The sequence below is a fragment of the Phoxinus phoxinus genome, assembly GCF_949152265.1.
Source record: "Phoxinus phoxinus genome assembly, chromosome: 16".
In the NCBI taxonomy this organism is placed as follows: Eukaryota; Metazoa; Chordata; class Actinopteri; order Cypriniformes; family Leuciscidae; genus Phoxinus; species Phoxinus phoxinus.
Window position 1 is genome coordinate 9,083,140 of NC_136891.1, and position 15,577 is coordinate 9,098,716.

Sequence of the window (15,577 nt, forward strand, 5' to 3'; positions counted from 1 at the left end):
ACAGCTCCAGCACCAGAGGTGAATCTAATTTGGACCGGCTGGCCACTATTGACGTAGAAATGCCGCTTGTGATGCCCTGATACAAAGTTGGGAATTGGCTAGAGTCAACAGCTTGTGGGTTTTCAGAGAGGATAAACTGATTGTTCATTGAGGGTAAAACCAGGTCAGTATTGTTTTTGGCATCAGAGATAAAGAGACTTTGGGCTGAGCCAGGTGTCAGAGATGGGAAAACATCAGTGTGCGGCGAAGAAGACAACAGACTCGGCCTGATGGCCTCTATCATTAAAGAGTCACTTTGAACCCCTGCAGTAGGCAATGAACTCAGAGGCTCAATAAGAGTGGCAGCACTGCGGGTTGAATCCATAAGCAGTCCAGTCACCGGCTCGACACTAAAAGAGGGAGAGAGAGAGGAGATAACAAGTGTCTCTGTTGTGAGAGGATAGCTGCCTTGCGGAGCGAGAGGGCTCGCTGCCAAAGGCTCTATGAGTAAAATAGTTTGATCAGGGAGATAGTCGAAAGAGCTCTGTTGGGAGGTTGATGAAGAAAAGGAGGGAGTGGTATCGGTAAGACTATACTCATGTTCTGTCAAGCTTGTCCTAACATAACCCTCTGCTAATGTTTCTATCTGGTCACGTGTAACCGCTGTGGGCACGATGGTGGACTTTTTCTGACCGTGTTGCACATCTTTAAAGGTGTCCTTAGTGGCAGTTGCCTCAGAGAGGCCCCAGGGCACAGTGCTTGTTAGCTTTATATCCACAAGGTGTGTGGGCGACCGCTCTGGCCATGCTGCTGTTTGGCCAGAGAGACTCTTGAGCTCAGGCTGGATCATTTGCACACCTGTTCCACCCAGACTCATGCCGGGAGAAGGGATAAGTGTCCATTTTCTGTCTGTCTCAAGCTGCTCTGAGACCTCTGCCAACTCTGACATAGGCCAGGGTAAACTAAGGTCTGACTGACTGTGTAAATGTTCATGTTTGCTAATAGCCTGTCTCACAGGTCCAAAAGTCGTGGTGTTGACAGTAGGCACACTTTCTACTTCTAAGAAAGACATGTTATGTGGGATGGCAGTGGCCAAGCTCTCATCCAAGGAGTAGGTGGAATCAAAGTCAAACAGGCTGAAGACATCATCATCCAAGTCAATGTCATAAAAAAACGCTTCTGCGCCAAAACCAGATGGGTAATCAAGTATCTCTGTGCTGTTCTTGTCACTATCGCTCAGGACCAGTTGAGGAGCTAGCGGCTTATTCTTACGATTACTGAGTGACGCCACCTGGAAAGACTCAAAGTCTTCACTCTGATTGTGAGAATCTGGTTTCCATGGAGGCTTCACCTGGGAATAGGCTGGCCTCATGCTTGTAGAGTCTGTTTTCTTGGCAACAGAGGCCATTGTGAATGTTTTCAGCCAGTGGGATTCATTCATCATGCTTATTGTTGGTTGGGCAGGCGGCTTGGTCAGATGGATGACGGGACGTTTGTGTGGACGAGTGACGGCAGCCTCAACTTTCTTCCTCACGGGCCAGATGAGGGGTGTGGAGATGTAGCCGAGTGATGTTTTGGGGCCCCGGGGAGCAGGAGCAACAAGAGGCCTAGCAGGGGGAGAGCTAGTGGACGGAGTCTCAGCGCGAGGAGTAAACCGCAGTAGTGACCACAAAAATGCAGCCCTCTCTTTTTCTGCTCCAATTATTTAGCAGAGGATCCAGGATTTGGTAAAAATGAAGAGGTCAGAGCAAGCTATTATTTATCTTTGCAGATATACAGTGCACCATATAACAGAACAAAACAATATGCTGGAAAACATCCTGAAAAAAATCCCATTCTAAATATAGAAGTTAGCACAAGGACTGTTTGAAACACAAAGCACAAACATAATCCAGGGGTTAATAAATGAGGACTTTAAAGAAAGCAAAAATGTCAGGAAGGCAATACTAATGTTAGCACAGAGGGAATGATAGAAAGATAGTATTAGCACCATAAATTAGCCATTAAGTAGTTTTAAATGACTTACAAATACTAAAAAATACAAAAATGTATTATATTAAATGTGCACAGGATCCTATTTAGAAAGTAAAAGAATAGTCGTTTATTTTGAAATGAAGCTTTACTAAAGAGCAAGAGAACAGTAGAGAACTGTAATAGTTGCCAGGAAAGGTTTTAGCTGAACACATTTAGGGAATTTAAGAATATGCAATGAAAGAGAAGAGGGATGATAAGTGTTTAAAGACGGCTATGACCTGAAAAAAAAAAGCAGGAAGTAGAAGTCGAGTCTAAAAAACAACAAATTACACAGCTAAACACAGTTAGAGTTAGAAAGGTGTTCATTCATCCAATTATCTTTTAAAGGTAATATTAGATAACTATACACAGTATAAAAATATGAGGAATGAAGCCTGTAATCTGCACCCAGAAATTTTCAGAGCAATATACCAATATTTTAATTCCCGACCATTTCTATTTAGACAAGCTAGCCGCTCCCATTCTGCCCATTCAAATGAGAGTTTAGCAGTGACTGGCAAGCACAAGCAAGCCGTGTATGATGTCAGATAACAGGTTTGGCTTACCATTGGTTTTGCTGTTGGACAGAGGTGAGTTAGTAGCAGCAGCTGCAGATGAAGGAATGGATTATGTGACTGATGAATGGTTTAGGTAAATGAACAAAAAGCTACGCACAAGGACATAAGACAAGGGTCCTTATACTGACATGCATTTTTTTTTGGGGGGGGGGGGGGGGGGGGGCAGTTATGTATTTGCAAAAACTTGTGCCAATATTTTATCCAATTGAAAAAAACCTATAAAAATGGAAACAACAAGGGGATAGTTCACCAAAAAAAACATTTATTTTTTGGTTCCACACCTGTATGAGTTTCTTTCTTCTGTTGAACACAAAATAAGATATTTTAAAGAATGTTGGTAACCAGACAGTTGAGGGTAGCCATTGACTTCCATAGTATATATTTTTTCCTACTATGGAAATTAATGGCTATACCATCAACTGTTTGATTACCAAAATTCTTTAAAATATATATGTTTTTGTGTTCAATAGAATAAAGAAACTCATACAGGTTTGGAACAACATGAGGGTGGGTAAGTAAAAAAATATTTTTGTGTGAACTATCCCCATAAGTGTAAATTTACACTTAAGTTTCTAGTCTTACAGTATATTAAATAAAGTTAAAACTGGAATAATTAGAAACATACTGCCAAATACAATCAAATGGTTCTAAAAGCAGATTTTAGACAATGTTAAACATTTGGGCTAATAAAATTGGTATTTGATAAAATATCTTGTGCAGAAGTGATATCTTACCAGGGTTGATGGGTGGCGGGTTAGATTGGATTAAAGGTGATGTAGTTGGTGCTAATGATGGCACACGTAGGTAGACATGACAATGTTAAATGTTTGGTTAGTGCGGAAATATGAAACAGCATATATATATATATATATTAATGGCTAAAAAGGTGAATGAAAATAAATCTGTTATTCTGTAACTGTTAGCTTACCAGTAGTTGTAGTTGTTGTTTTAGCACTAGTAGTAGGTGTGAGTAGAACTAGTGTTGGTATAAAGAGGCAGAGCCCCGCGCATGTATTAGTGAGGGCATTTATCATACCTCATTAAACAATATATAAAACAGTATGAAACCTAGATATTTGCTTACCAGAAGTTGTGGTTAGAGGCATGCTAGAAGTGGTTGTGTATGAAAGAGTAGTAGTAAGAGCTGATGATGAAAATAGAGAGATAATGAGCTCTATTGACATGCATCCATATGTAAAGTTCAAAAACGAGTAAACCTATTGGGTCATTCGCTTCATAACATATCCTTTATATTTGACTTGGAATATGCAGTGAATTATTTGACAGATGACATTTGACATATACAATTTCTGTCATCATTTAAACACTTGCTCAAAGGATGAATACATTATGAAGCCCATTGTTGGGTAAACTAGTTATATAAAGTAAACTGGCCCATTAAGCATCTATTTAAATGAAGACAATCAACTGCATGGTTACTACATTATTTGATGCCAGAACATAAGAAAAAAGATGAAAAGAGAGAGAAAAAAGTACATTTAAAAAGGAATTAATACTGCTTGCAAACTTTTAAATCACTTGTAAATTACAATGATGTGACAGAAATCTGCATTTCAACCAGACAGATTTACTTTAAAACAATCCTGCAGGATTACATGAAAAAAACTAGGGACATTATGTGCCATATAAAGCAACCATTCTCATTGGCACTATTTCAACTCTACTTTTTAACATTTTTAAAAGTCATTAAATATTCTGGAACCCGGCCACTGGCATTAATAAAACATCCTCTATTTCTAAATGGAACATTATTTTCTCTGGTAATAAGGATATTCTCCAAATGAGTTGACCACCACCTGTTCTGCATTAGGCAAAAGACATTACTCTCATGAAACAAAAGGAACACAGGCATAAAATGATGAGAAGGCAGAGGTGAATGCTTACCGTGGGTTGTTGCATTAGTAGGAATCATGTTAGTGGTGGCAATGGATGCGGTGGTAACAGTTAATGTTGCTGGTGGCAGGGATGGAAGAAGGGCACACTGGCATTAAATGGCGGTTAGAATGAAACCAAAAAAGCAAGAACAACTTGTGGAGCAAATTAACCACAATGTGAATCACAAGCATAGCGTGAGATGAAAATGTAAAAAGGGAATTACTAGAAATGAAATATCTGATATTTTCAACAACAAAAAAATCTCTATATATTATGTCAAGAAAAATTGGGCAACATATGTACAGTATGCTTTTTACTTGCCCTTGCTAAGTTCAGCATCCCCTGAAAATTAGCACAATTAATTATGAGAGCTTGAAAGTTTCATTGCCTTTATCAAATCCTCACAATGTACTCCTGTACTGCTAGCTCCTAGTATGTCTGTTACTATCAATTTTCTACAAACACCCAGGAGATTAAATAATACCTAGTGTGCCCTTAGAAATATATAGGTCAATCTTTCTTCTTTTTTTAAACCTATGCTTCTTTCCCCCTCAGATACGACAACCAGTAAAATATAAGTAATCATCATGGAATTTCAAGGAGCCAATAACCTGTGGATCCATAACCCCCAATTCAAAAAACCCTATCCAACTATAGAGATATGCGCAGAAATTTCTCACTTTATATACACTGAAACTTCTCACTTTATATACACTGATAAACAAATATAGATTTCTCTGCAAAGATGATTTAGCTCCATGATATTCTGCAGGCATATCATAAATAAAAAAACTAAAAAAAACTATGATGAATCATGAAGTATAGTTCAATGATGAGAAGAAAAGGTTAACAAGACATTTCTGAACCAAGAAGACTAACTTTATAAAAAGAAAAATGTCCAATCTCTAGACACGAATGTGTTTTTTTTTTTTTTTTTTACTACATGGGAATACATATCATGCAAAGAAATTTCAGCAGACCTTTGGGAAAGAAGCAAAATGGTTAAAATGGGACAATGACCTTTAATGGACATTACTGAGGACATTTAGCCTGAGGATTCCCATGGCTCCCTGCTGATGATGGATGTTTATTGGCCAGCAGTTCAGGTTAGGGGTGTCTTAATGAGCAGAAGGTAAGCTGTTTTTGTTTGGCATGCTTACCCAAAACTAAAGGTCTAAGACTTGCCAATGAAGTATCATATTTCATTTTCCAGGAAAAGTTTTTTTTTTGTTTAATACCTCAGTTTAAAAAATAATAAATGAAATCGATAAGAGACAAAGGAATATTATTTAATTAGCAAAGTCGTACAGATGCGACAAAAAAGATAAGTCTTTGATGAGAATGGTTTATAATTGGTAAACTAATTATCAAGGAAACAAATACATGTTTTGAGGAATGTGTTCAGCATTAAAAGTTATAATAAGGATATTTCTTCCTACCTGGGCAGCCAAGTCCAGGGGAGGCACAACCTGAGGTTTCCGGGGAAAGAGTTGCTATGGCAGTACCTATGAATGATTTGAAAATGAACATTTGACACTTTATAAATAAGTATAAGTAAATAAGTAAACATAAATACATGTTTGAAAAAAACTATGCATGTTTGAACTAAATTCTAAAGTGAAACAAACAAAATTTATAAAAATATCTATAAAATCTATAAACACAAAAACATATCTCAAATTAATCAAGTGGGAAGACTTGGACCTTTTTTTTTACTACATGAGAATAAATATTATACATTTTAGTAGTCCCAGATTATTGTTGTTCAACAAATACAATATAAAGCTGACTTAAGCTCTAAACACAGTCAAAAAATAGGAATTCTCTTTTACATCCATAAACAGACATTCAAGTCTAACTTAGGACAAGAATTGGACTGAAAAAGTGTCATACATTTCCCAGCCATCCTCTGGGCTTTGACAATGGAATGTGACCTCAAAATGTCCAAGCTGAAACTTGAACATCAGCGACTCAAAGGTGGAATTTAATAATTCGCCACAGTTGAATGACAGAAATGTTCTACTGCCTGGTTTGATCGAGGCTTAGGAATGCCACCTTTTCTCAACACAAACCCATTGTAATGTGTGAAATGCCAAATTCCATCTTATTTTGCTTTTCAGATCTTTCAAATTCATCATTTCTGACTGTGTCAAAACAACATGCTTGAATGCATGACGTGACATCTTGAACAATTTAAAAGCTAAGCAATCTGTAAAAGGAAAAACTCAACTCGCAAATTAAATCTATAGGTAAAACTTTAGTCAATGCAAATCTCATCAGAGCATGTGTGAGCATACAGCACTGACCACAAGTTCTGTCTATAAACTATTTGTACAGACTATTTGTTTTCATATTTTTTCCACCATTTCAGTGGCTTGATGGCTTTGAGTTTCGATATGTAAAGCAAAATGCAATCGGTTCCAACAAAAGATTATTTTGATATTTTTAAATACAATATAAATCTGACTTAAGCTCTGAGGACAAGTCATTTGTGAAAAACTCCAAAAAGATTTGATTCAGGTGTCAAACTGAATCAAATCAGGTGAAACTCATCCATAGCACATCATAGGAATGAAGTAGCAGGATAAATGTAAGAGCTCTTAAATATATTAATAGAAATGTCACATTGCGGCGGCTGTCAAGCGTTATAGCACTGGGTCTCTGATCATCCTGAAGTTCTGCATTAAAAGGGAAAAAACTGAGCTGTTCTGCGTTTCCATGCAAGGTGGGACCGCCATCCCCCACTGGTCTTGTCAAAGGATGAGAGGGAAACACATGAGTAGCCAATGGAAAGAGAGGGGAGGGTAGCGTCTTTAAAGCATGCTTATTAGTGACAGCATTAGTTTTGCTCCGGGCTTAACTTCACGGGCCTCTTGACTTCATGCCAACATCACAAGCACAGCTGGTTGTAACTGAGCAAAGGAAATAGTTATGTGTCATAGGCTCCAGCGTCTAACTGTCTGCAGTGTGCAGAGGGGTCTTATACTGCTCCTGTCAAGGTCAAGAAATGCTAGCTGGAACAATAGACACCTTTGAAATGGCAAAAAATTTGAACAAAAGAATGTAGTTCACTAAAAAAAAAAAGAGCATTCTGTGATTATTTATTGAACCAAAAATCAATCCAAACATGTAAGACTTTCTTTAATGGAGAACTAAAACCAATATTAAAAAATATATTCTGGCCACTCTTTAAAAAAAAACGACAAAATGACAAAGATCCACCTTTAAAATAGCATAGGGCTATTTTTGTGTGTTAAGGACTCATTCATTCAGATCTTAGCAATGAATCGGGTGATACAGTTCACAAAACAGGGCAAATTGACTCAATCAAGAAATCGACAGATACGGTTCTCAAGTTCAACCTAGTTACTTAATGATCCAGTCGAAATAGTTAACAGCTCACTAAATGAGATGATTATCAGTAAATAACAACTTAAATGCAGACTATCCATCGGAGCAACAGCGCTCCGACATACTGTATGGTCCAGCTGTGCTTCAAGCGATCCGCGTTCGAGTCTCAGTTCGAGGTGCTTTTGCTGTTGTTTCCTCTCTGATAAATATATATATCCAAAAATATAACTTTAAAGAAATTGGACTATTCATCACACACAGCTAACATACTGACTGATGTGCTGATGTTAACTGTGAATTTTAATCATATGGACTGCATGATACTACTATGGTGCATCCTTTATGAAGCTTGAGTCTTCAGTTCAAATCTATTGAAGAAAACTTTCAGTCTTTCTCACAATCCACCTTTTGTGTTCTTCAAAAGCAAGTAGCCACAGAAAGTCATAACAGTTTGAAATGACATGACGGTAAACCACAAAAACATCTTCATGTACAGGAAAACACCGAAGCGTTGACCTTCACAACTAAAAGCAAGCAATTACACACATATTAGGCATGTTAGCAGTACACTCACCACTAGTTGAAGCTGTTAAGTGAGTGCAATTTGGGTAACAGACTGCAAAAGAAGATGAGAAATTAGTTGCTTTTCCAAACTACAGTTAGCATAAGCAGTTCATTCAATTCAAGTGACATGGCACTGATATTTCAGTAAGTTGCATACAATGTCTTGCAAAAGGAATACATTTCTTTAAAACGGAGTGAGGTTTATACCTTTGAAAAGATGAAATCACAGTATACACAGGTATACAGTGGAAGTCCACATTGAAAATCTTGGATTCAAAATTCAATTGAAATCATAAACCATAGTTTAAAAGTTTTTGATTTAAAAGAAATCAAACAAAGCAATTTTTACGACAAATATTTAAGATTGTGGACCATAGTTTTAAAAAAAAGAAGCAAATTTCTGATGGAAGATGATCATTTAAGACCATTCTCAAATCATGCTAAATAGCACGATCATCAGGTTTTTTACACAGAGCAAAAGAGGGGAAAATCAAATAGAAGACATTCATGCTTATTTTTCGACACAAATTGTAGTGCTGGTAATAAAATTTGTAAAGTTAAAACAAACAAAAAATCAAATAAAACAAGCATTTTCACATGTGGACTTATACTTTGAAGCTCACCATTAACATAAAAAGACAATGTGTTGCTAATGGTTTGCATCTGATCCGTTATCTGAAGGAACACTGAATCCCGTGCACTCTGTGATGTTATCTCCTCCTGACAAGGACATGCCTTTAAAAGGGACTTCTAATATATAGGCGATTCAACAGGTTATCTGTAACTTCCAAGACTAACATAGACCAAATGTTCACACAGGACATTTGGCTTTATCTGTCTTAGAGAACAGAAAGTTAGTGAGTTAATGCTTTTGATCTGAGGCGCAAGGTTTAAAGCGACACCTTTTTTCCATGGGCTGCAGACCCAAGCTGTGCTGAGTATCTAGAGTTTCAGGAACCAAGCTAAGTGGATGAAAGCAGTTCCCGGTGAAGCTTGTTATGCATGTGAATCATGCCTGCCTTTGCTATTCCACCCAAAGCTCATTACTCTACACTGGGAGTTAGAGGGCATTTGAATGACTTTAAAAAGTGCTGTCTTTCGAGAGCGGGATGATATTTGGTTCTCGAGATTATTTCCGAATGGTTTTGATCAAAAAATGCACTGGGAATGGTCAAACTCAAGACCCCTTCAAACCTGGCATTAACATCCATCCATATATGTATCCAGAAAGTCTGGAAATCCAGCAGAAACGTATCCATGCAAGATGAAGAATAGCACTTAGATATGATTTGCGTGGTTATGTGCACATAACAAAACAACATTTCCGTGCACAACTTTTTTCCAACGTCATCAACATCATTCTCTGACCACCAATGAATGTGTTCGTTGTGATCACAGGACAGAAAAAGTCTTCTCTGTTAGTGTTAAACATCTCGAACAAACAAATAAATACATTTTCCTTTTCTTTCTAATGTATCTGTATTTGCTTATGTTTTTTTCAAATGCTTTCTACCCCTGATTTTTATGTAATAGGCACTTTTACTTCTGTTTTTAGGATGTTAGATTTTGTTTTTACAGTGAATTTAATACAAAAATACAAAATATCTAATATGAGATCGTCAGATTCATCAGACAAATAAATCAGTCTAATCGTATTTTGTTGATGTGCAGTGTCAATGTCACATATAAACACATTACATTTTACAATGAATCAATCATAAACCAGCATCCACATACAGTAATATAGCTAAAACAGTATACTCACTGCAGCTGAGCGTGCTGTCAGTCTGTGTGTAAGTGCCCGGGATAGTCCAGAACCGATGATCCCAATCAACGACATTACCTACAACATCACAGGTGAGGGCAGACAGCTCGGAGTAGGCCATGGCATAATCCCACAATCGGAAATTGTAAACGAAGCCATCCAAATTCTGATCATCCACGTTGACCGAGCTTGACCCTTTCCCTGCAAGCTCGAGAGTTCCCCCACCCTGCAGGGTGTAAACCAGAGAGGCCGAGCAGATGCTGGCTAGATAGTGACCTTCAAAGTACACTGCCACAAAGCCAGAGGACTTGTTCCAGGTGAGGCAGACGGGCTTCATGCTGGATGTGATGTCTGAGCTAGTGATTTTGTCGTTTACAGAACAGTAGGAACCGACTATGAAAAGCTCCATGCCTCTGGTTGCTTTTTCAAATGCCAAGATGGATGTCCCATGAGCATCAGACAAGGTAAAGATGGTCTCTGTGCTCTTCTGGGCAGTGCGGGCGATCTCAAAGCACACAGTGAACGCAGTGAGAACAGGAATGGAGACTGAATTGGACACCCTCACTGTATTCTTGCTGCTCTTTGGCATTGTGACCTTCTGGTTCCTCAGTGACACTGCCACTACAAGAGTGAAAAACCATTAGATATTAAAACATGACACAAATGCACGTACTTAGTTGACGTGGGATAGAAAACCATTCATTCAAACCTCTTTATGATCTCCAAACCGGCTAAACGGGAGTCTAAATGTGAGTCAAATGTGAATCAACTAATACAGAGTAACTGTTTTATAGTACGTTTCATCACATGAGAAAAGAAGAGAAACATTAATGTCTGAAATCATCCAAGGTTGTCAGGAACATTATATTAAGAAATCATTCTAAGACAAGCACATTAAACTTCTTTCAAACTGGGAAGTCATATTCTTTTGGCCATGTTAAAACTCCTCTTTTAAGTCCTATTTGCTGACACATTTCATTTAAATTGGCCGAAGTTTGTGTCTGTTGGCCGGCTCAATAAAAACCATAACCAATTCGGAATGGAAAAATACAACTCTTGTTGTACTATTAGGTCCCTGCACTCTAATATTTGTGATGCTTTCTGACATAACCAGATGTCTATTTCTATCTAAGGATGACAGAAAAAGCAACAGGTTAGACGAACACTAAACGTTAATGAGATTGATCTCAAAAGTGTTTCATTTTCAAACTGGAAAATACCGTCTCTATATCTGTAAAAGCTACTGGGTTTTAATGGGTCCGTTCCAACATGTCTGACTTCATTACTTAGGTTATTTATTGCTGGTTGTTATTTATATTGGAGGAGTTTGTGCTGTTTGATTGCAACAAGTGAACAAATTTATGTAGGCACCCTTGTTACTGGATAATGAGCTACACCTAGAAAAAAAGTGTATAGATTTCAATTTTAGTTTAGTTTTTGCCACAAAAAGATGTATCACCCTCTATGAACTGAATTGATGAGCTTCCTGTGCTGAAACAAATATGTGTGACTTCACAAACTCTTTCAGAAAAAAAAAAATATATATATAACTTTATTTCAAATAGCTGCTGTTCTTTTAGAATGTTCTATCACAGGAATAAATACAATTTCAAGATATATCAAAATAGAAAGCAGATATTTTAAATTGCAATATTTAAATTTTGTACTGTGTGTACTGCATTTTTGATCAAATAAATGCAGCCTTTGTGAGCATAAGAGACTTTTTTTTAAAAAACATTAAAAAAATCTTACTAACCCCAAATGTTGAATGGTTGTGTTCACGTTGTACTATTTACTCTGAGGTGAAAACAAGTTTCCATACGTTTATGAAGAAGAAAACTACTGTATGCAACATGCATGACATACAGTATAAATGAAGTATTTAAAATGTATATTATCTGAAAACAAGCCTTACTATCTTACACAATCAAATGAATAAATTTATCTTTTTTTCCTGAAAAACAGGACAAAAATACAGATTAAGAAAACAATTTGCAGGCTGAAAACTCCGACTGAGAGAAGTGCGGAATATAAATAACATAATATGATAAAATGTTTGTGACTGTGGTCATAAAAACACAATGAGATGATACCGATAGAGTGAAAGGCAAAGCGATATGCTGCAGCAGCTGTGATATGAAACAGAGCGGCAGAGTTTAGCAATGTAATCTTAATAAAGCGGCTTTTTATGAATTCCGATGTTTATTCACAAAATTAAAACATTGTGCCCTAGCTGTCACACTCGTCTGGAACGATTATCTGAATTTTTTTGAAGCCGTAAACACATAGAAAATTAATAGCATAAACCATAACAGGATACAAAGCATAAATTAATACAAATTACTAAACAAAAAAGTATTTTATTTTATGAAATTATTAAATAAAATAATATTTATTAATAAATTGAAATTGATCATTAATTATAAACATTAATTAAAATATCTTAAACTAAAACAATAGATAAATAATCATGCTGTGCAGAGCTCGCCATGTAATAAACATACCTTGCTTGTAACTGATATGGAAGCCTTTCTTTTGGACACTAAAGTCTGAGTTAAAGGAAACCTCCATCACATTGCCACTGGAGTTGAGAGTTAGTCCATTGGGCGTTAAGCCGCAAAATTTGGTATCACTCGTGCCAGTGTTGATGATGATGCGGTCATAGATGCAGCCTTGTGCTTCCTCGAGCTCGAAATCTAGGAAGGTGATCTGCACTATAAAGCCGGTCGGGGCCTGTATGGTCCACTTGCAGGCCTGACTGGGTGGGTAGTCATTGGGGTAGCAGGGGGAGGTAAAAGAGCCCTGGGAGTCGGTGAGCACCACATTGCAGCTGACGCTAGTTTGGCAGCTCTGTGCTACTGCAAGCAAACAGGTCACATGTCACTTTACATTGCATGGCCGAAGGACAGAGGTATTAGCAAAGGGCCAAGGACAGGAGTGAAATCAGATGACAGGAAGATGCGTTTAGACAGCCACCGGGTTAGTGCATCGACAGGGACAAAACGAGAGGGAAATTTATCAGAAAAGACATCAAGGCTGGTCGAGATACAGTGAATTACTTTTGCGATCCGAAGTCTTTATCCCGTAAAGACAACCTAGAATCCTGAACTGCGATTTAACCATTTGATAGACATATCAACGACGACGTCTCCAACCAAACCCTTTAAAGGGTTGGTTCAACCAAAAATTTAAGATTCTGTCATCATTTACCCACCCTTGTTCCAAAAACCATAAGACTTTTGTTCATATTTGAAACACAAATGAAGATATTTTATTGAAATCTGAGAGGTTTCTGTCCCTCCATTGACAGTCTGCACAACTACCACTTTGACGCTTCAAAAACGAATCCATATTAATTAAGTAGTTGTCAAAATTTTCTGAAGACACAAATTCATATGAATTAGTTTTATGATCTCTTTATGAACTTTTTGATGCAACAAAGTGGTAGTTTCAGGGACTGTCAAAATTTAATTAACAATATTTTCATTTGTGTTTCAAAGATGAACGAAAGTCTTATAGGTTTGTAATGACATGAGGGTAAGTAACTGATAACAATTGTTTTCATTTCTGGGTGTTCAGATCCCTCAAGTCGACTCACGGACATAAAGACTTCAACACACTGGGAAAAAGACTTGACTCGGAGACAATGGCCTCTGTTCATGCTGCCCCGAACAGCACATAAGCAAAAACCGCAACACTTTTTGGCAAATCGAACATCTCTGAGCGATTAGGCTTTCTCAAGATGCAGTGGCTCCCTATAGGACAAGCTTGATGTACGTAAACAAACATTACTGAGGGTTAAGCAACTCAAACAGTCAAATGACAAACTAATTTAAATGATTTACAATGTGTGTGAATTCAATTTTTTTATTTTACAACTCTTTGCATAAAAAAAACATTCAGGCATAGCAAAAGTTTTGTTTTGAGTATTCATAGTAGTTGGCTTTAAACTAACAGGTATAGTAATCAAACCTCTGGACAAACAGGAAATTTGGGATTTGATGGTTTATACCGATTCCAGGTGGGGAACAATAAAGTTAGAGTATACTTTAATCGTGAGAACTGCTCTCTAATAGAATGATAAAGGGCATCCATCCTAGAAAGGTAAAATGATCTTCTGTTAAAGGGGACACAACTTAAACCACAGATTGAGTCGTTACATGCCTTGAGCTCACCAGAGTGGACAGTTGAAACAGAGGCTGGATTTCAGACCACTTTCAATTCAATCCAAAACTGTCAAGATGCCAAAAAACACACACTTTTCTTTTCTCTTATTCTGTCAGAAGTGGTCAGACATCTAAAAAGCATGGACAGACACAAAACATGCCCATTATCACTTTTTTTGGCCAATTATGACTTTTTTTTTACTCACTAACAAATTTGGTATACATTTTTGGTACAAATGGCATGGCTTCTCTAGTTGTTTGTGATTTGCTAGATAACAATTAAGGATAAGGTTTATATATATATTTATTTATTAGAGAATGGCAAAATGTAGAAAAAAAATATATATATTCATAAAATATATTAAAATGACCATGGAATTTACATAGAGTTTTCTACCTCATATCCAGGTTTTTCAAGGCATTGGTATTCCCTGGTTCTTCAAAGGAAGCAAATTAGTTGTTGAGGGGTGGATAACATTATCTTAATTTTGTTGTTTTAGCTTATGTTAAAGCATATTGGTCTTATTTTAAATCATTTCAAACCATCTTAAATATTATTATGACTTTAAGGAGCTATACACTGCAGAAAGTTAAACATTACTGAACTCTTAAAAAAAGCCAGTATACAAATTACTGACATACACAATTAAATTGAACATACAATTCTTGCAAAAGTGTTACTATGCGCCTCGGGTCGAGTTTTCTAATTGAACAGCATTCACGGATAACTTCTTAATGAAAAAAATAAAAATAAAAAAACACTAGGAAAGACTAGTGCTCGCTTCCCATAGCCATGTGCCAGAATTCAAGCCAAAATTAAATGAAACTAAATTAGTCAAAATATGTAATAAAAACGACATTTGAAGAGTTACTCTGAATTTAATAAAGTATAACACATTACGTGTTAGGGCTCCAAGGCAAAATTATCTTTGGCTGTATCGTTGGTAGTTGTAAACCCTAAAACAATTAAACGAAATAGATTCTAATACATTTTATAACAACCTCATTTTTTATTTCATTTCTCGTGAAAAGCCAGCAGACATTGTACATGCAAACAACACTTCGTAAATGTATAGCAGACCCATTTTATTGAAGTGTAAGCTAAGGTTTCTACACATTTGCATTCTCCTGGTCCCTTCTGGGGGATCAAATACACCACACAAATCAGAAAGTCAAACCAGTCTGAACTGGGTCACTACTAAACCTGCCACAAACAAGACCCCATCGACACACCTGGGACAGAAAATGGTGGAAAATGTGTAACG

General features: G+C 37.0%; 1 protein-coding gene across 29 annotated transcripts in view; it reads right to left on the minus strand.

Annotated features, from left to right (window-relative positions):
* The window catches only part of adgrg6 (adhesion G protein-coupled receptor G6), a 42,041-nt gene that overhangs the window by 18,580 nt on the left and 7,884 nt on the right, over window positions 1–15,577 (minus strand). For 9 of the 29 annotated variants that reach the window (XM_079583943.1, XM_079583927.1, XM_079583942.1 and 6 more), the window contains exons 3-11: window positions 12,651–13,004; window positions 10,147–10,767; window positions 8,392–8,433; window positions 5,906–5,971; window positions 4,476–4,544; window positions 3,655–3,714; window positions 3,499–3,555; window positions 3,305–3,355; window positions 2,559–2,600 (exon numbers count right to left, since the gene is read on the minus strand). In XM_079583943.1, the coding sequence (XP_079440069.1) occupies window positions 2,559–2,600; window positions 3,305–3,355; window positions 3,499–3,555; window positions 3,655–3,714; window positions 4,476–4,544; window positions 5,906–5,971; window positions 8,392–8,433; window positions 10,147–10,767; window positions 12,651–13,004 (1,362 nt within the window). The remainder of the gene's footprint in view (window positions 1–2,558; window positions 2,601–3,304; window positions 3,356–3,498; window positions 3,556–3,654; window positions 3,715–4,475; window positions 4,545–5,905; window positions 5,972–8,391; window positions 8,434–10,146; window positions 10,768–12,650; window positions 13,005–15,577) is intronic. The other 20 variants (XM_079583935.1, XM_079583933.1, XM_079583936.1 and 17 more) reach the window with 14 other exon arrangements.